At 41.2% G+C, this 20,548-nt stretch overlaps 1 protein-coding gene across 1 annotated transcript in view; it reads right to left on the bottom strand.

Moving 5' to 3' along the window:
* Positions 1–20,239, bottom strand: part of LOC103256072 (P protein-like) — a gene marked incomplete at its 3' end in the record, with an annotated part of 34,558 nt that extends 14,319 nt beyond the window's left edge. The window contains exons 1-6 of the mRNA XM_021710408.1: positions 20,117–20,239; positions 14,669–14,740; positions 13,202–13,267; positions 10,564–10,620; positions 9,439–9,563; positions 7,181–7,319 (exon numbers count right to left, since the gene is read on the bottom strand). Coding sequence (XP_021566083.1) covers positions 7,181–7,319; positions 9,439–9,563; positions 10,564–10,620; positions 13,202–13,267; positions 14,669–14,740; positions 20,117–20,239 — 582 coding nt within the window. The remainder of the gene's footprint in view (positions 1–7,180; positions 7,320–9,438; positions 9,564–10,563; positions 10,621–13,201; positions 13,268–14,668; positions 14,741–20,116) is intronic.
* Between the last annotated feature and the right edge of the window lie 309 nt (positions 20,240–20,548).

Raw genomic sequence — 20,548 nt, 5'->3', positions numbered from 1 at the left:
CCTTCTGCAAAGCCAAAGAAACCATCAAGAGAGCAGGAAGACAGCCTACAGACTGAGAAAAAGTATTTGCCAACTCCAGGTCTGACAAAGGCTTAACATTCTGTATCTACAAGGAACTCAAACATGCTGAAAAGAAAAAAACAACCCCATTATAAAGTGGGCAAAAGATATGAACAGACACTTCACAAAGGAAGACATCTGAGCAGCCAACAGACACATGAAGAAATGCTCAACCTCATTAATCATCAGGGAGATGTAAATCAAAACCACACTGAGATACCACCTAACTCCAGTCAGAATGGCAGTTATCAACAACTCAAAATATAACAGATGCTGGAGAGGGTGTGGCGAAAAGGAAACACTTCTACACTGTTGGTGGGAGCGTAAACTAGTGTAACCTCTGTGGAAAGCAGTGTGGCGATTCCTAAAAACTCTAAACATCAATCTCCCGTATGACCCTGCAGTCCCCCTACTGGAAATATACCCTGAAGAACTCAAATAACTCTATAAAAAAAGATACCTGCACACGAATGTTCATTGCAGCATTGTTCACAATAGCTAGAACCTGGAACCAACCACACTGTCCATCAAAAGAGGACTGGATAAAAAAAATGTGGTACATATACATGATGGAATTCTATGCAGCCATAAAAAAGAACAAAATCAGGAATTTTGCAGCAACCTGGATGGAGCTAGAGTCTATAATACTAAGTGACCTCTCACAGAAACAAAGATCTGAGTACCACATATTCTCACTCATATAGTGGACCTTGATCATCCAATGCACTACTATAAGAAAATGACTGACAGTGTTGGGAAACTATGGGGGGAGGATGGGACTAATGGTACTAAACATCTGTCTAGAGATGGGGAGACACCAGTTATCAACAAGGGGGCCTGAATGAAACATATTTGTATACCTAACCCTTAACTGTACCCCACAATATCAAAATTAAAAATATCGATTAAAAAAAAAAGAAAGAAAGAAATGTTGGGGCAACTAAAGAAAAAAGTGATGATTAGATACATAAAAGGACTAAGGCAATCCAGGGAGTACATCCATAGCCAAATGACACAGCCCTGAGTGGAAGTGAAGTATTTGGTTGCTATCAGAGTTGTAATGGATGGGTTTATCAAGTAAGGACAACATAGAATGGAAAACTCTAAACTGATAATTTTACAAAACACAACAGGCAGATGTGGCTTGCAGTGGGATGCAACACTTTCACTAAACTTACTAAAGGCATGAATCTGGGCTTCCCTGCTGCTTTTTGTGTTTCTGTAATCCCAAGACTCTCCTCAATGTCCTCAATAACCAACAGCCCACGAAGAGTCCACTCATGGCTCAAGTGTAGGCTCACCTTCTGCCAGGTGCCACATGGCTCAAGTGCCGTCTCACCTCTTGCCAGGTGCCACTTCCACTAGGCCCTCAAGGCCTTGCTTCCTACAGTTTGTTCTTGGCTTCACTCAGCCATTGTCTGCTTAATTTTCCACCTTGTCTTTATTGGGTGGATTAAGTGGCCAAGTGTTTAGGCACACAAAACAGCCAAAAGAGAACACCTCATCCGATCAGAACATAGCTAGCTTCCTAAGCAACTTATATTTATGGGATGTGGCTGGGGGACTCCTGGCTCATGATGTAATTTTCCAGGGATGTCCCACTCACTTGAAAGGCAGTGGTTCAAGCCAAAGTGATTTATTAAGCTCTTCTACATATATAACTCAAAAACCTTCTTACCAAATCTTTTGTCTGCATCTATTGAGATGATCATATGGTTTTCTCATTTAATTTGGTAGTATACTAAGTTACAGTCATTGATATTTCAAACATTATACCCATCTTTCATTCCTGGATCAATTCTACTTGGTTATAATGTATTATCTATTTTATATATTGTTAAATTTGATTTGCTAATTTTTAAAAATATCTATATTCATAAGAAATATTTGCTTGTAATTTCTTTTTCTTGTCTGGTTTAGATATCAAGTCCTCATAGAATGAGTTGGGATGTAGTCTTTCCTCAATTTACTACAAAGCTTTGTATAGAATTGGTGTTATGACATTATTTCTTTCTTAAATATTTGGTAGAAATCACCAAAGACGCTGTCTTAGCCTGAGTTGTTTGTTTGTTTATGTTGTTCTGTTCTTTGAGGGAATGTTTTCAAGCTACAAATTTAATTTATTTAATAGATACAGGGCTACTCAGGTTATCTAGTTCTTCTTAAGTGAAGTTTATAGTAGAGCAAGTCTTTCAAGAAAAGTGTTCATTTTAATACAAGTTGTCAAATTTATGGACATAGTTGTTCATAATATTCCCTAAGAACATTTTTAATGTCTGTATGCTTTGCAGTGATATAACCACATTTATTCTTGATACTAGTAATTTGTGTCTTCTGTGTTATTTTTCTCAACAGCTTGGCCAGAGGCCTATCAATATTATTGGTCTTGTCAAAGAACTAGCTTTTGCTTTCATTAATTTTTCTCTATTGTTCTGTTCATCAATTTGGACTGTATAATTTTCTTTCTTCTGCTTACTTTTAGTTGAATTTACATTTTTTCTAACTCCTTAGAATGAAAGCTGAGTTCATGGATTTGAGACAATTCTTTTCTAATATGGTGTTTAGTGGTATAAATTTCCCCCTAAATATTGCTTTAGGGCAGGGACAGCTCTAAATGTAATACAGTAGCCACATCCCTCACCTGAAGTATTACTTGCAGGCATGTTCCCTCGTTTATGAGTTGTCTGTGGCTGCTTTCATGCAGTAGTGGTAGAGTTGAGTCTTGGCAATGGAGACCACTTGGTACACAAGCCTACAAAATTAACTACATGATCTTTTAGAAAAAGTTTGCAGACTCCTGCTTTAGCGGAATCCCACAGATTTTGATATGTTCTGTTTTCACTATAATTCAGTTCAAAATTGCTCTGGAATTAACTGTCCCCCCAAAATTTTTATGTCAAAGCTCTATCCCCCCATATTGTGGTATTTGGAGATGAGGTCTGTGGGAGGTGACTGGGTTTTAATGAGGTCAAGAGGGAAAGGCCCTCATGCTGAGATTAATTCCCTCATATAAGAAGAGACCCCAGAGAGCTTCTTCTTCTCCTTTTCCTTCCACTTCCCTGCCATAAGAGAACACAACGAGAGGATGTCCATCTGCAAGCCTGGAAGAGGGCCCTCACCAGAGAATTAAGTCCAGTGGCATCTTAATCCTAGACTTCCCAACCTCCAAAACTGTGAGAAATAAATTGCTGTTGTTTAAACTACCCCATTTATGATGTTGTTCTGGCAGCCTGAGTTGACCAATACAAAAATACTTTCTAATCTCAATTTCATTTTCTTCTTTGACCCTTGGATTATTTATAAGTGTGTTATTTTGTTTCCAGATATTGGAGAATTTTCCAAATCTCCTGGCTATTAATTCCTAATTTAATACAACTATGGCCAGAGAAAATATTTTGTATTACTTGACCCTTTTTATATGTATTGAGATTTTTCTTATAACTTAGAATCTATTTTGGTCAGTGTTTTGTGTGCCCTTGGAAAAAACATACATTCTTCTATTACTGCATAGAGTTTTCTATAAATGTCCACTAAGCCATGTTAGGTAATAATGATGAAGTTTTCGATATCCTTGCTGATTTTCTGTTGGCTTGTTCTATCAATTATTGTGAAAAATGTACTGAACTCTTCGACTATAACTGATATTTATCTATTGCTCCTTGCAGTACTATCAGTTTAAGTTTCATGTATTTTGAAGCTCTGTCATTAGTTGCATAAATGTTGTCATTATGTCCTCTTTATGAATTGACTCATTTATTATTATGAAATGTTCTTTGATCGTGGTAATAGTCTGTGTTCTGCACTCTACTTTGTCAGACATTAATAGAGCCAGTCTAGCTTTCTTCTGATGATTTTGTCCTTCCTTTACTTTTAATATATTTGTATTTTTAAGTGTGTGTCTTGTGAGCACAGTATACAGACAGTCCCCAACTTACTATGGTTCAACTTAGGAGTTTCAACTTTACAATGGTGTGAAACCATAGCAATGGGTTATTAAAAACTTTATTAGAAAATGGGCTTTGTGTTAGATGCTTTTACCTGACTGTAAGCTAATATAAGTGTTCTGAGCACATTTAAGGTAGGCTAAGCTAAGCTATGGTGTTTATATTTGGCCTATTTCCTTGTTCCCTTTCCTTCTTTTCCTGTATTTCATTACATTAAGTGAATATTATTTATGATTCCATTTTAGATTCTTCATTGGCAATTAGCTATTACTCTACTCTTTTTTTCCTTTGATTGATTGCTTTAGGGCTTATCGTATACATTTTTAACTTGTCATGGATTACTTTCAAATGATATTATTCCAATTTACACGTAGTATAAGAACCTTACATTGATGTACTATAATTTCTCCTCTTCCAGCCTTTGTGTTATTGGTGTCATACATCTTACTTATGTGTTATAATCTACTTAATACATTACCATTCTGTTTAAACAATTATCTCTTGAAGTGATTTAAGTAATAAGAAAAAAATTATGTGAATCTGTTCATGTAGCTATCTTCCCAGTATTCTTTATTCCCTTGTGGAGATCCAGGTTTCTATTTGGTATCGTCATCCTTCTGCCTTTAAGGATTTTCTTAGTATGTCTTACCATGTGATTCTGATACGATGAATAATTTTAGCTTTTCTATATCAGGAAAAGTCTATTTTTGCATATAAGAAAAAGATATTTTCACTGGGTGTGGTATTCTGAGTTGATTTTTTTTTTTCTTTCAGTACTTTAAAGCTCCATTAATTTCACGTTTGCATTGTTTCTGAAGAGAAATATATTATCACTCTTTCTTCCCTTGCATGTAGCATGTCTTTTTTATTGTTGATTTTCTCTTATCATTGCTTTCAAACAATTTGATCATGACATAACTTAGTGTACTATTCTTCATGTTTCTTGTGCTCTGGCTTTATTGAATTTATTGAATCTGTTAGGTTTATGCTATTTATAAAAGTTGGAATTTAAGGCCATTTTTTCAGATGTCTTTCTTTTATTCCCCTTATCTCCTTCAGAGACTAGAATTACATACATGCTAGGCAACTCGAAGTTTTCACATAGCTCACTAATACTTCTTACATCTTGTCATCTGCGTCTATTCTAGGTTGGTTTCAAATGGTTCATATTCTCCTTGTTATAGGTTTGTTTTTTGTTTTGTTTTGTTTTGTTTTTGCTTCTCCACATGTCTGGTAATCATTGATTGAAGGTCAGACATTTTGAATTTTGCCCCATGTGTTGTTAGATATCCTTACAAATATTCTTGAGTTTTGTTCTGAGATGCAAAAAAACTACTTAGAAAAAGTTAAATTCTTTGAGGCCTTGATTTTAAGATACATTAGGTAGAACCAGATCAGTGTTCAGTTTTAGAGATAACTGCCTGCACTACTGACATACTCTATCAATCAAGAAGTTCCAGTCTCCCTGGTAGAAACAACCATTTTTCTTGTCCCTGCATGTATCATGCACTTTCTTCCCTCTAATAATTTTGGGTTGTTCTTCCCCTCGTCTCAAGTAGTTTTCTTACATTCATGCTCTGATCTGATCTGAACATTCTGCACTGAATAATCAATGGGACTCTCTGAAGATCTCTGGCTTTCTCTCCAATCAACTCTGTCCTCTCTGGGACTCTGTCCTACAAACTCTAGCTGCCTTGGTCTCCCCAGACTCTCAATTTCATCTTCTCAATTCAGAGGTCCAGCTGGCTCCACCTGACTTGTTTCTTCTCTCTGCACCACATCCTAAATGCTCTCTCAAGGCAGTGGATGGAGCAACCAAAGAGTTTGTCTCAGTTCTTTCCCAGCTCACAGGGATCACTGTCCTTTTTTGCCTTATGACCAATGTCTTTATTAATATTGTTACATATATTTTATCTGGTTTTGATTTGTCACTATCTTTTGTTTGTTTTGTTTGTGTTTGTTTGAGTGTCATAGTCAAGACAGTGAATCCAAGCCCTGTTACTCCATCTTGGCCAAAAGTTGAAGCTATGCTATCTTTTTATTCATATATATTCACTTACAAACATTCTGGGTTACTATTTGCACCAAAATAGTAGAAGATTTATCTATGGATGGTGGATTATGACAGTTTTTATCTGTATATGTGTGTAATTTCTGTTTTCTATAATAAATATGCTACTGTAGAATAAAAATAATAATTTGGGGTTTTTTTCAAAAATAATTCTTTCCCATATGTATGAGGTCCATTCTGGGAGACAGGTGTCCCTAGAACAAGTCCCCAGCTCTGTTACTATCTGATGTGCTCTAGGGTGACATGCTCATGGCTGCATAACAACTCAGCTCACACAGTAAGACCAGGAAAACACTCCCAGGTAGTTTCCCAGGGAAACCCAGCAATGTAAAATTTCACCAAAGCATCCAAGTTATACTAAGAATCTCTAGAACATGGTGGTCCCATGAAGTGGCCATAAACACCTTAAAGTCATGAATTCTCAAAGGTTTCAATATTTTTATGGAAGACAGCTTTCATACACAAACAGACACTTCACAGACATATACACACATAAGCATATCATCTACAGTAAATGACACCACTGTGGAAGCATTTTCACTGACACCTCAGAGAAGGGAGTTTGATTAAGTCCTAATGACCAAAGAATAATAAATGAAAACTAATGATACAGTTCTCATTTTAACCCTTTAAGACACGTAGAATACCATTTGCACCTCTAATACTTTTTATATATTATAGTGTAAATAAATTATGTATTAATATTTATAGGGGCTTTCAAAGAAGTTCTAAAGACATTCATTTTCTGATCCTTAAAAAAATAAGTTTTAAGATTTTCATCAGTAAATTTGTCTATTATAGTTGAGAAGAGATTCTCATATCTCTTCCTATCTCAGTTCCTATTAATATAATTAATATACTATGACAGAATATATCATGTTATCCAATAATTTCTTTAAAAAATTATCAGAATTAGAATGAAGCCAATTCAAGTCAGTTAACTCTTAACTGGAGAATCAATCACCTAACATCCTACTCTTGAGATGACCAATAGCACTCACTATGAACAGGTGACATAAGAGATCAAAGCATCCATGTTGGGTAGAGAATTAAGTAAATTGAGGACTGCTTTTATTGGAAACATCCCTAGTATACTAGTACATACCATCTTCCTCAACTCCTGGTTGGAAACAATAATGACATTTGGTGGGTCCCCGATGGCAGTGGCAGCTCCTCCGATGTTTGTGAATATCACTTCTGCAATTAGGACTTGTCTTGGATCGAGGTTGAGCACCTCACATAATCTGCCATAAAAGGAGTAAAATGAAAGCAGTCCCACTATTCATATCATAAATGGCCCATGTGCAATCCAAATATCTTTAAGGCACTTTCTTCTATAAGGGAGGTACATGAACATACAACTGTGAGAAGGGCAGTGATGAAGCACGAACATGGCAACAATGCTCAAACTAGAGTTGATGCTGAGTTGCACTACTTCTGAAAGTAAACCCACACCCTCTGAACCACTGATGTAGTCGTGTACCCCTTTCCCCCCCCACCCCCAGGTCTGGAGGGAGCACAGTCACCCCAGGGAAGGGCAAGCCTTAGCCCAGGTGAATGGACACCAACCACCAGACTCCCTCCTAGCTAGTGGTTGGGGCAGCACAGAAAGCTGACCCAAGCCTGCGGGCTTGGACCCTTACTGTCTTCACCTTCTCAGGTACCAAGACCCTAAGCACGTTGTCATCTCTTCTGTTTATTTATTTTTTCCGGGTAAATACTAGATATATATTTTCAGGGGACATGAAATAATATGATACATTCATATCATCAAACCGGGATAACTGGATAGACAACGTATTTAATATTTATCTTCTTTATGCTAGGAACATTCAAATTATACTCTTCAGCTATTCTGAAATGTACAGCTGATTAACATTAACTATGGTCACTCTATTAATCTAAGGAAAACTAGGTCTTATTTCTTTTGTCTTAGGGTCTATTCATGCCCATGCTCTTCCCCTTAACTACTAACTCCTGGCTTCTTCCTTCAGGAATGGGCACACTCACCACAGCCATGGTTCTCTGCCATAACTGCACACTAGATTATCTTAGAATCTTTGAAAGTCCTACAGTCTGGCTCACAGAAGACCCATCCCTGGAAGTGGACCCCAGGTGGCAGCACCCATGCATAGATGCAGTGCACACAGCTGAGAAACACTGTCCTAAGGAAAGTGTATAATCTCCACATCTGCTCATCTGTAGTGCCCACTCCTACATAAGCACTAGGCCTTAGGCTCACTTCTTAGGTGAGGACCTGTCCATGTGCAAGGCCTTTCCACCACCTCCCAGCCCTCAGCTCAGAGCGCAGCCAGCCATACACTTTCTTGTCCACTGGAGTGAGGAGCAGACAGGCTACCGGGTACTGGCTGCAACCTGCTGCTCCCCACCCACACCCCAACTCACTCCTCTGAGTCAGCACTCTTCAAACACCATGGGCACCCTCCTGAATTACTTCTGAGCCCTGGAAGTAGCCCCTTGTTGGTGCTTCTGAACTTGTTCTGTGTCTCATGCTTTGCATCCAGGCAGGTCTTTCGTCTCACAGAATCCTCAGGTCACCAGCTCAGGTTTATATTTTTGGTGGCACAACTCATACCTGTGCAGCTGAAATGTCATGTTCCAGGCCCATATGAGCCCTCAACGGGCACCTGTCTCACCCTCTTAATCCCTAGGACTAGCTCACAATGGGTCTAAGCAGGACAGCACCCAGGCTTGGGAGCTTGAGGGTGATGTGCTGGGGAACTATCTTTAAAACACAGGATGGAAATAAGCACAGGGCCACACCCTTAGAAAGGCCTGTGCAAGGGCTGGGACTGAAGCACAAGTGTCAGAACATTCTGGGAAAACAGCATGTGGTAGCTCTCAATAGATGTTGAATGATTGACGTGACCAGAACTAAGAGACAGAACTGCACTGAACCAAGTTGCTCTTTCCCAGAGTTAACCTGCAAAGGCTTCCCAGGCCTGTCCCTAACTCTGGTGAGCCCAGCTGGGCCTGCAACCCTCCACGCCTCTGATGATGACCCCCGCCATGAGCCTTCTGAGCCTGGGTCTGTGTGACCTGCTGAGCTGATCCAGGCAGCAGATGGTGATGGGGGAGCACATGGACAAGGACTCCTGACCCCTGAGGCTTGGGACATCCTTCCATGAGATTCCAGTCTCCAAGAAAGCCAGGCTTATGTCTTTCGCTCCCCCACAGGTGTGTGTGCCACCCTGCCCCACAGCCTGTGTGTGGAGCTACAGAAAGCACACACATTGGACTGGAGCACAGTGAGCTGTGGGCACGGCTGCCCACCTTGCCACAGATGTGAGGAGGGAGTCTGGAGCCAGGCCATGACACCAATAGCAGAGGTGCTCTGCATACCTTATGGTCACAGGTGTGAAGAGGAGCATCGTGGTGACATTGTCCAAGAAGGCAGAAAGAACGGCTGCGATGAGACACAGCATGATGATCATGGCCCACACTCTTCCCCGGGACAGTCGGTATGCCTGGGACACACACACACAGGACAAACAAGCCATGTCAGTGGGTTCATGGAATAGAGGCTACTTTTAATTACCGACTCCAAGGAATAGGGGTCCAAACAAACACTGCCCCTCAGCTCCTGGACATCTTTACTCTGCCTTGGCATACACCGTCTCTTCTCTGCTTCTCATTACAGTGCCCTGGTAATGATTAATTTGTCACAAGGTGAAGGCCCTCAATCTCTCTAATGTCATCTAGGATTTTGGTTGGGCAGCCAGGCTTGTGGCATCTGGGATCCATGCAACCCTAGCGTCTGCTGATCTTTGGAGACTGAAGGGATACTTTTAGTACTACAGCATTAAGATAAAGAAGCCAGATATCTATCTGCAAGTACAAGATGGTGCACAAAGATGGCAAAAATTACAGCATGGTTCTATCATTCAGAGTGTATAAAGGGTTTTGCTGAATAATTTTTAAAAAGAACTCAGTCCCTCCCCCACTCAAAGGCACTAGTCTTTGTGTTGGCAGGCTATGACATGAGCTCCTCTTGCCAGCCCTTAATGATAGGATGACCAGGGCAAATCTGGAGACCAGACTTGCTAGAGGGTTTCCCCAGGGCTCCAGCTACAAAGTAAATGTGTATGTTCAATATTTAGAAAATTGTTCTTAAAATTATTTCACTAAAAAAGTAATCAGAAGTTGGTGGCTTGAACTATTTAGGTACTCTAGTATGCAAAACACTTTCTGATACATAGTTCTAACCAGCCAGCTTAGGTAACACACAGACATTCAACCTGAGCACAGTCATCCTTGATTCTTTGTCATTGCTTTACTGAGAAGCTGAACGTGCTGCTCAAAGTCTGATAACATAGCACATCTGCCTTGAAGAAACAATTTTGAAAAGGAAGATGGAATTTTAAAATATTTCTTTAATGGATAGTTTAATTTCCCAAATATATAATGTCAGAAAAACAAATATAACAACTCATTAGCACTAACTATTAAATGCAATATTACACCTACCTTTACAGCACAATAATCAAAAAATCCAGTTTCCGAAAATATGGCTACTAAGATCATCTATGGGAAAAAGAGAAAAAGAACACAAGGAGAATCTTTGCAGAATACAGTATGGAAACAGATCAGTGTTATCAGTTACAGATTTGCTCAGGCCTCTGAAGGCCACTGCACCCTCAGGTCCTCACTCTCCTGCTGAAAGATCATTGTTCTTAGCATTCTGCACGTACTAACATCAGAATGGAGACACTAGCTAGCTGTTCTGCAACTATATTTTTGTCCAGGGATTTCCCCCCAAGGTGCAGTATCATTCCATCTGACCCTCACAACAATATCAGGAGTCACTGTTACGCTGTTTTATAGATGAGGAAAGTGGCTTGCTCACAGCCACAGAGCTAGGAGCAGGGATAGACAGACCCACGTATGATCTTCTGCACCAGAAGGTCCACACATGCAACACACAAACGTTTTAAGATGTTAAAACTGGGTTAAATTTTGTTTCCTAAAATAATTAAACTGATTTTTGTCACAGACTGGATCAACACATGCAGACAAGAGCAGCTGTATCGAAATGGTGAATCCTGGGCTCTGTGTGAGCCTAGAATGCCTACTCACTTATGTTGGTGAAAACAACCATCCTTGACACCAATGAAAAGGAATGTCTTATTTATTCCAAATTCAATCAACCAGCCTAAACTTTCTGCAAGAGTCTCTATTGCACCTTCTAAGCTGGCAATAACCATGTGTTGAACTTGAGGTGAGAAGATGCAGGTTCAAATACTGATTCTGCCATTTAGGAGTAGTTCAACCTTGAGTAAAAAAATGAGTTACCCCTTCAATCTATCAGTTTTCTCACCTTACCTCTGAATGTTCTATACCTTGTAGTTTGCTGTGAAAATTCAATATAATTATGTAAATCAAAATACTTGGTAAATAGCAGATCCAATATTGTCTTTCAAATGAACTGCACAAAACAAAAATGTGCCAAAATCAGTTCAGACTTGGTACAAATATCTACCCTGTCTAAAGTGGCCATCGATGTTCATCCTCACCCAAAAGGCCACAGTAGTAGAACATGGGGTTTGACAACCCAGTGGAAGCTTCACACAGATGTGAATGAGTAAACAGATGTGCGTGGAGACCTGTGTGGTCTTACACTGTCATGGGAGCTGTTTCACAATTTTGCTGACAATCACCCAAGAGAGACTGGACTCAGGACTAGGGTAAATGGCCCCATGGGTGGTCAGCTGCCAGGATGTGGTGCAGAAAAGGCAGGAAGTTCATTATACAGACTCTCTTGCACCCGTGTAGTTCCAGAATCATAGAAGCTACAAGTGCATGTCAAACCAATTCAATTGAGAAAAAACAATTTAAGCCATTTGTTATGAGCCAAATTGTTTCCCCTTAAAACTCACTTGTTAAATTCCTAACTCACAATATCTCAGAATGTGGATGTATTTGCAGTTAGGGCTTTTAAGGAGGTGGTTGATTAAGTCAAAATGAGGTCATCAGGGTGGGCCCTCATCCAATAGGACTGGTATCCTTCCAGGAGGAGGAATTAGGACATAGGAACACACGTGAGGACACAGGGAGAAGAAGGCATCTACAAGCTAAGGAAAGCGATCTCAGGAGAAATCAGCCTGCTGGCACTTTGATCTGGAACTTCCAGCCTTCAGAACTGTGAGGAAATACATTTTTTGTTTAAGCCACCCAGTCTGTGGTACTTTGCTATGGCAGTTCAAGCAAACTAACACATCACTCATTTAAAATTTTTTGAAAGCTTATCTTTTGGATATCTGGTATGCCTCCTTTTTTCTACTCAGATGCCCAAACCCAACATACTTATCAGGACTCAACACTAATATTAGCTCCTCTGTGAAGCCTGAGGATGGCAGCACTACTCTGGGTCCCATTAAAGTCTGGAGTACCAGGGCCCCCTATTAGACCAGTCAACCTTGGGAGGAATAAAACATTAGCAAGGAAAATGAGGCTGTATAGTGACCTGCTTTACACGGGGTAGTTCTCAAGCCCAGAGAGGATGAGCCCTCCTTCAGATCACCTGACTGTTGGGGGTCTGCTCAAGAACATACAGACTGTCCCCACTGCTGTCTAGGCTCTTGCCATGTTTCACTGATTCGAGTAACTCATGTCCCACACTAGCTCACATTTGTATGTAAAACTTCCTATAAGTTGACTTGAAGACACTCAGTGCACACAGCACAGAATGGTCACCTGACAATATGCAAAATTAGCAAATGCCCAAACTATTACTTAGGGATAATATCTTCCTTTATTCATATAAGAAAAGGTACTTTTTCGGTCACTAAAACTCTTGTATGGTTCATTTCTTTGGGATATTCCAGTTTTCATTTTAAAGACAATCTTTCAAAAAATTGGTAACTTTTGTAACTGGCAATGTTACCTCATCAGACTGGCCTTAGATTGAAATTCTCCAGGTACCTCCGCACTGGGGTCTCCTCCTGGGAGACATGCACTAGCCCTGCACTAATTCTCAATCAAGCCCTCAGTGTCAGGTCGCACCATGGCTTTCACACAATGAAGGATTAGCCCCAGCAGTGGCCAAAGAGAAGGACTTGGAATGCAGAGGACGTGAGCCACGTCCCACAGGGAAGGCTGTAATTACCATGCCGAACAGCAGGGCCAGGGTTTCAAAATCAATCCACTCCACCACATGAGTCAGGCTGGGTCTCTGCAATCAAAGCATACATTTGCCAATTAATCCTGCACATCACCCTTCCTGCGTTGAGCCTGAAAAACGTGCTGCCCTTCATTGCAAACCTACTTCCTGGGCAGGGCTAGAAATCACACCATCCACTTGCCTTGGAAATTGGTGTATGCCCTTGCTAAAAAAAAAAAAAAAAAAAACACTTGTGACTCAAGGCATCTGTCATGTCAAACCTATGTATTTAGTAATTTTTTAAAATTGTAGACCCTGGCAACTGTATGAAGAACTGTAGCCTGAATGACAGGACTGGCCCTTGAGGCTACGTTCTCAGTGGAATCCATATATGCCTTCTTCAGCATAGTGGCATGAGGTCAGATGACAGTAAATTGGATAGCCATCTGTCCCACTACCCATTTGCCTCCCACCCTCATGGGTCACAGGGAATGCAATGTGACCGTCCTGCCACAATCTGGCTGTTGGGAAGGGCTGCACAGTGAATGGTCCATGGGCTCCCACAGCATGCTTCTGCTGTGTGCCACATTCATGGTCTTCAAAATGAAATAGACTACTACTACAGTCCCCTTAATAAAAAGAACAGTGGCTTTATGCCTGTATGTTAGGGTTTGGAGATATTTTGCCTTTCAGGTTAGCCAACGCTAGCCAAGAAAAAGTTCAAGTTCTTACTACTGCTTTCAGGTTGAGCCTACATTTCAAATTTAAATTTTAAATAATAATAACAAATAAATAAATAAATAACTCAACACACATACCAATACATTTTTTTAAAACTAGTTATTATTTTTTGGTTGATTGAATGGCCTCTAGTAGCAGTTTTCAGAACAATCTATTGAATTCCTTGAGGGTGTTTTCAAATCCAGTTGTGTGTGTGGCCACCTTTGGGTGGGTTCTTAGTTTGGTTCCAGCACTGACCCCCAAACTCTGGGCCTCCATTCCCCATGAACATTTGGCTTTTTATTTTCCACATCCTTGCTGGAATGGGCCATACTCAGGCCCTGATAGACTGCCATCACCCATATATGCATCTCCAGGGTCTCCTAATCTCTGCAGGACTGAGCACTCCCTCCCCACCTCGCTGCCTTAGCTGGGATGGTCTCTCCTAGTTCCCAAGGGCTGACAATACCCAGATCCAACACAATACCACTCAGCCACACAGCCCCAGGCAAATGTATGACCGTGAGGAGGATATCTTCAGCTGCAATGGAGAACAACAGCCTCAAAAAAATCCAATAAAAAGATTTCTCAAGGTTGAAGCTTTTTGGTTCCCACCTTTAGCATGATTCTTGGGCAAAAATATTGAAGTGGCATATAACAGGGAAAAACACCAGCTGAGACCTAACCCCTAGAACGTCTTGAAGTCTGACACTCCATCAAGTAGAAAGTCCATGTTCAGAAGTTACAACTCACATCACCAATCACGGCCAGCGCTGATAATGCTGCAAGGGAGCCCAACATGGCTGCCAAAGTCCTGTGAACGATCTGGAAAGAAACAAGAGATTACTGAATTCTAGCCCACGAGGGACTGAACACACATCAAAGCCTGTGTGGACATGTGTGTCTGTCTGTATCTGCCATTGTATACCATATCTAATAAAATGAGAAATAAGTCATGGGTCCTGATGTTCCAAGGTCTGGCACCCCACAGGCACCTGCAGCTATCACCTGACTGCCTTCCAAAGGAAGCTGCTTTCATGTCCTAAATAATTATATGACCCTGATAAAACAGTGGAAGACTGGATAAAGTATGTTGCACAAGAAAGCTTGCAGCAAATTGTCTTTAATTATTAACCATATGCTCCCTAGGCAACTGGGTCATTAGTTCAACCACATAAATCAATTCTTCCCAATCAATGAGATTGTTATTAAACCAATGATACACAGCCAATGCTTAATCTAATCAAGACTTTAATGTTACCATGAAAACATCTTTTCTGTTTACTTATAATTCAGATGATGTGGAATTTCTAAAACAAAATATAAGAAAAGACAAAGTTGGAACCTGTATACAATGCTAGTGGGAATGTAAAATGGTCCAGCCACTGTGGAAAACAATTTGGCAGGTTTTTTTGTTGTTGTTGTTGTTGTTTTGAGTTGGAGTCTCACTCTGTCACCCAGACTGGAGTGCAGTGGCCGCTCCCGGTCACTGCAGCCTCAACCTGCTGGGCTCCGGCAATCCTTCTACCTCAGCCTTCCAAGTAGCTGAAACTACAGGCACATGCTACCATGCCCAGCTAATTTTTTGATTTATTGTAGAGATGAGGTCTCACCAAGTTGCCCAGGTGGGTCTCGAACCCACGGGCTCAGGCAATTCACTCACCTCAGCCTCCCAAAGCATGGGATTACAGGCTGAGCCACTGAGCCCAGCTTGGCAGTTTCTTTAAGAAGCTAAACATAAAGTTGTCACATGACCCAGCAATTCTACCAGGAATCTACCCAACAGAATGAAAACAGACATCCACATAATGCATGGATGTTCATAGCAACATTATTCAAAGTAGACAAAAGATGGAAACACTCCAAATATCCATCCATGGTGAATGGATCAACAAACACAGGACATCGTACAGTGTGGAACATATGCATGCTATGTAATGGATAAATCCCAAAACTACTAGGCTAAGTGAAAGAGACTGAACATAAAAGACTGTATATTGCACTATTCCATTTATAGAAAATGTCCAGAATCAGTAAATTTAGGAAAACAAAAAGATCAGAGTTGCTAAAAGCTGGAGGTAGCAAAAGGAATGACTGAATGGGTCCTGAGTGTCTTTATGGGGTGATGGAGTGTTCTAAAACTGGACTGTGGTGATGGTTGCAAACTCTTCAAATTTAGGGGAAAAAAATTAATTGCACACTTCCAAAGAGTGAAATTATGATCTTTAAATTGTGCCATGACAGAGCTCTTGAAGATACAAAAAGAACATGGCAAAACCAAGTAAAAAATTAAACACTAGCAGACATTTATCATTTCCTAATACCCCAAAGTGATTTTCACTCAATTACTTTACAGCTTCCATCTCACAGAAACTGACTCCACCAGTAATTACTTGAGACTCAAATTCTGATTTAAATTATTTCATTTCTAATTTGTACTACTAGATTCAAAGCTAGTTTTCAGGTTATTTTATATCAAGTAGTTAGTTTTTCATGGTTTTTAAGAGTTGATGTATTTTTTAAAATATAAATGCCTAAAATCTAATAAATTGCTACTAAACTCTAATAATTCCTTTCCTGTTCTGCTCCTCATTTTCAGTTTACAACACATTTTCACAGTACTTCCATATTTGATGCTCAGAGTGGCCCCAGGTAGTTCATAGGGCAGGAATTCACTCCCAGTTTCCCAGCTCTGGAGCCGGAAGCAGAACTTAATCCACTCAAGTGAAGGAGCGAAAGTTAAAGCCAGGCAGGTTTTGTTCCGTGTAAGGTGGAGAAAGGTCCAGCTTTGATGAGTCCTTTTCTTGCATTTGATCAACACTTTATTGAGTATAACATGTATATTGGACTATTCCATTTATAAAAACTGCCCAAAAGGAGTAAATTTAGGGAAATAGAAAGATCAGAGTTGCCAAAGGTTGGCGGCAGCAAAAGGAATGACTGAAAATCGGTCCTAAGGGTCTTTTTGGGGTGATGAAGTGTTCTAAAACTGGACTGTGGTGACGGTTGCAAACTCTTCAAACTTAGGGGAAAAAAATTGCTTGCACTTTGGAAATCTGGCCCATAGAAGAGAGGAGGTAAAGGCACTGCAGAGAGAGACAAGATGGAGGACAAAGTTCACCTCATGCTGTCCCTGCAGTCTCAGTCTGGGTCACGATCCTTTCTTCTTGTTTAACCTTTAGTTAATTTTTCCTGGAGGGAAAAGAGGCCCTCAGAAGAGAGCCAGGAGACTTGGCTGCTAGCCACAGGGCAGCTATATCAGACAGTGGCAGAAATAACTAATTGAACACCTACTGTGTACCTAGCACTGGATTAAATGCTTTACATACATCACCCCACTCACTTTCACCAACAACCCCAGGAGGCAGAGCCACATGATCCTGGCTTGCAGATGAGAAAGCAGCCTCAGTGACACTAACTTTCTCCAGGTCAGAAAGCAAAAGAGATGCAAAGTCAGGACCCAAACCCAGCATCTTTTTACTTCAAGCACCTCCTTCTTTGTTTATCTGTAAAATCAGAAAACTGCACTGCACATCTCAAGGTCCCCTTGGCTCTGGGGGAGGTCAGTGGAAATCATGAAGTAAGGTCCTGGCGGATTCACATATGAATGAGCAAACAGGAAGGCAGAGGACCATGGCCACAGCATGTATCCATGCAGCCCTCAGGTGAGCCGGGCTGGTTGTAGTCCCTCTGATATCCTGAGTACCACCACAAGGTCACCTGGGCCACTGCCACCACTGGCACTTTTCTCCTCTGTGGAGCCAACTCTTCCACTCACACGGGACATCTCTGTGATCCACAAGGTGTGTTCAGCACACACGGAGGTGGCTTCTCTGCACTCAGAAACGCTTCCACCAGCTGAGGAGCCCCACACACCATGTGAGAGGAGAAACCGTCTCTTCTCATTAAAAAAAAATGGAAGCCAGGCTCAGTGGCTCAGCCTGTAATCCTGCACCTTTGGGAGGCTGAGGTGAGTGAACTGCCTGAGCCCGCGGGTTCGAGACCCACCTGGGCAGCAAGACCTCATCTCTACAATAAATCAAAAAATCAGCCGGGCGTGGTAGTGCATGCCTGTAATTCCAGCTACTTGGAAGGCTGAGGCAGAAGGATCACTGGAGCCCAGAAGGTCGATGCTGCAGTAACTGGCAGCAGCCACTGCACTCCAGTCTGGGCAACAGAGTGAGACTCCAACTCAAAAAAAAAATGGAAAAGACCACTGGAGATCAGCCTTAGTACATAGAGTCAAGTTTTTAAAAATAAATGGCTCTATACAAAGATGAATTCTCTAATTTAGATAAAATTATATGGACATGCCTAAATTTCTTTTTTTTGTTTTTGAGTTGGAGTCTCATTTTGTTGCCCAGACTGGAGTGTGGTGGCCACTGCCGGCCACTGCAGCCTCGACCTGCTGGGCTCCAGCGATCCTCCCACCTCAGCCTTCCAAGTAGCCAGAATTGCAGGCATGTGCTACCACACCTGGCTGATTTTTTGATTTATTGTAAAGATGAGGTCTCACTGCCCAGGTGGGTCTCGAACCCATGGGCTCAGGCAATCCACTCACCTCAGCCTCCCAAAGGCACGGGACTACAGGCTGAGCCATCGAGCCCGGCTGCCTAAATTTCTATGCATAAGAAAAATAACTTTTCAAAGGGCCAAAACATAAAAACAATAAAAATTCATCAAGATGCCTTAAAGCAGCATCTAAAGGTCCTCTTTCTATACATGTGCTGGGGAATACACCACACTTCTTCCCACACTCAAACCACTTCCTGGGCACAGGATTTACCAGCCATCCAGCTTCACAGGCACAGCCTGGCAGACATGGCCTGGGCAGCGAAGCTGCTGTTCTACCACCACACTTCTCACCAGTAAAGTGTCCACCCTGTGTTCTGGAATGTCTTTGGCAACTGTCAGGCTTTGAGCTCCTTGAGGCAAACATTGCACCATGCCTCTCTTGGTCTTTTCAGTGCTCTGGAGGGTAAGCAATGCATACTCAGCTAATGAGAAGCAGAAAACAGAGATGCACAGCAAAGGCCCCTATCACTGCCTGGGAGAAGAAAGGGAGATGTCTGAAGACAGACCCCAGGGCTAGTCCTCTTTGAAGTTGTCTAGAACTTCACTGATCTTCATGCATATGCCTCTCCATAGTCACACAAGGTTTCAGACAAGGCCAGTCACCTCATAAAATCCAGATAGATGGATACTGAGAAGATGGAAAAATATATTTCATGCAAATGGTAACCAAGAGAGCAGGGCTAGCCAAAGTTATATCAGACAAAGTAGACTCTAAGTCAGAAACTGACTCTAGATACAAAGAGGGTCATTACATAACGATAAAAGGATCAACTCAACAGGAAGGTAAAACAATCATAAATATGTATATACCCAACACCAAAGCACCTAAATATTGATAGGCCTAAAGGGAGAAATTGAGAGCAATGCAATAATAGTAGGGGGCTTTAATACCCCATTTACAATAACAGATAGAACACACTGACAGAAAATCAATAAAGAAACAGCAGACTTAAGCAACACCACAGACCAAGGAGACCCAACAGACTTAGAACTTTCCACTCAATAGCAGAAAATTATATATTTTCCCAAAGTGTACATAGAGCCTTCTCCAAGATGAACCATGTTAGGTCACAAAACAAGTCCTAACAAATTTTAGAAGATGAAAATTGTATCCAGTATTATTTTCAAACTTAATAGTATAATAGTAGGAAAATTGACAAATATGTGAAAATTTGACAACACACTCTTGAAAAAGCAATGGGTCAAAAAAAGAAATCAAAAGGGAAATCAAAAAGTGAAATAAAAAAATATCTCAAGTAGACAAACATTGAAACACAATATGAAAAAACAGATTACAGTAAAATCAGTTCTAAGAGGAAAGTTTATAGTGATAAATATCTGCATAAAAACAATTAGCCTTAATTGATCATTCCACAATGTATACAAGGATTAAAACATCAGATTGAACTCTGTACTAGATACAATCATTATTTTTAAATTAAATAAAATTGCTTTAAAAAGAAGATCCCAACCAAACTTTGCACCTCAAGAATATTGAAACGACTTCCGGCAAGATGGCGATGGTGCAGCCTGGTCTATGAAACCCTCTGCAAAGGAAAAGCAGAAGCTCTCTGGCTCTCTCCCCGGGGACTGCGGATCCCATCATCGGCAGCCTGCTTTTCACACGGAGCACAGCCGTCGCCACCGCTGGGGCATCACGGCAGTCTGGACAGCCACGCAGCCACAGATGCAGCAGCCGCCAGCATTTCCATGGCCTCTGTGGCAGCCATAGCACATCACACCACCCATGCCTGAGGAAATCCACGACTTCAGACCTTGAAGCCCCTGCAAGTAAGATCTGCTGGGATTGCTGCCACCTCTGCTGCCACCATGATGTCCTGCCAGCCATGGGTCTCCTCCTTTGTGCCCTGAGGCAGGCTCCCATCTCCAGCCTCTGCCTGGCTCCTGTCCAGCTCCACCCCATCTGGGGCAAGCAACTGAGATAAAGACCATCCGGAGTGGTGAGTTAGCACACCTGATGGCAATTCAAGGTAACAACACCGAAACAGGAAAAACAAGCTTGAAAAACAACAAAGGCCAGATTTGAGTGGTGATCTG

The sequence above is a fragment of the Carlito syrichta genome, unplaced genomic scaffold (genome assembly GCF_000164805.1).
Source record: "Carlito syrichta isolate Samal-C Ts95f unplaced genomic scaffold, Tarsius_syrichta-2.0.1 Scaffold288906, whole genome shotgun sequence".
Lineage (NCBI taxonomy): Eukaryota > Metazoa > Chordata > Mammalia > Primates > Tarsiidae > Carlito > Carlito syrichta.
This window is presented reverse-complemented; position numbering and strand designations above follow the sequence as displayed.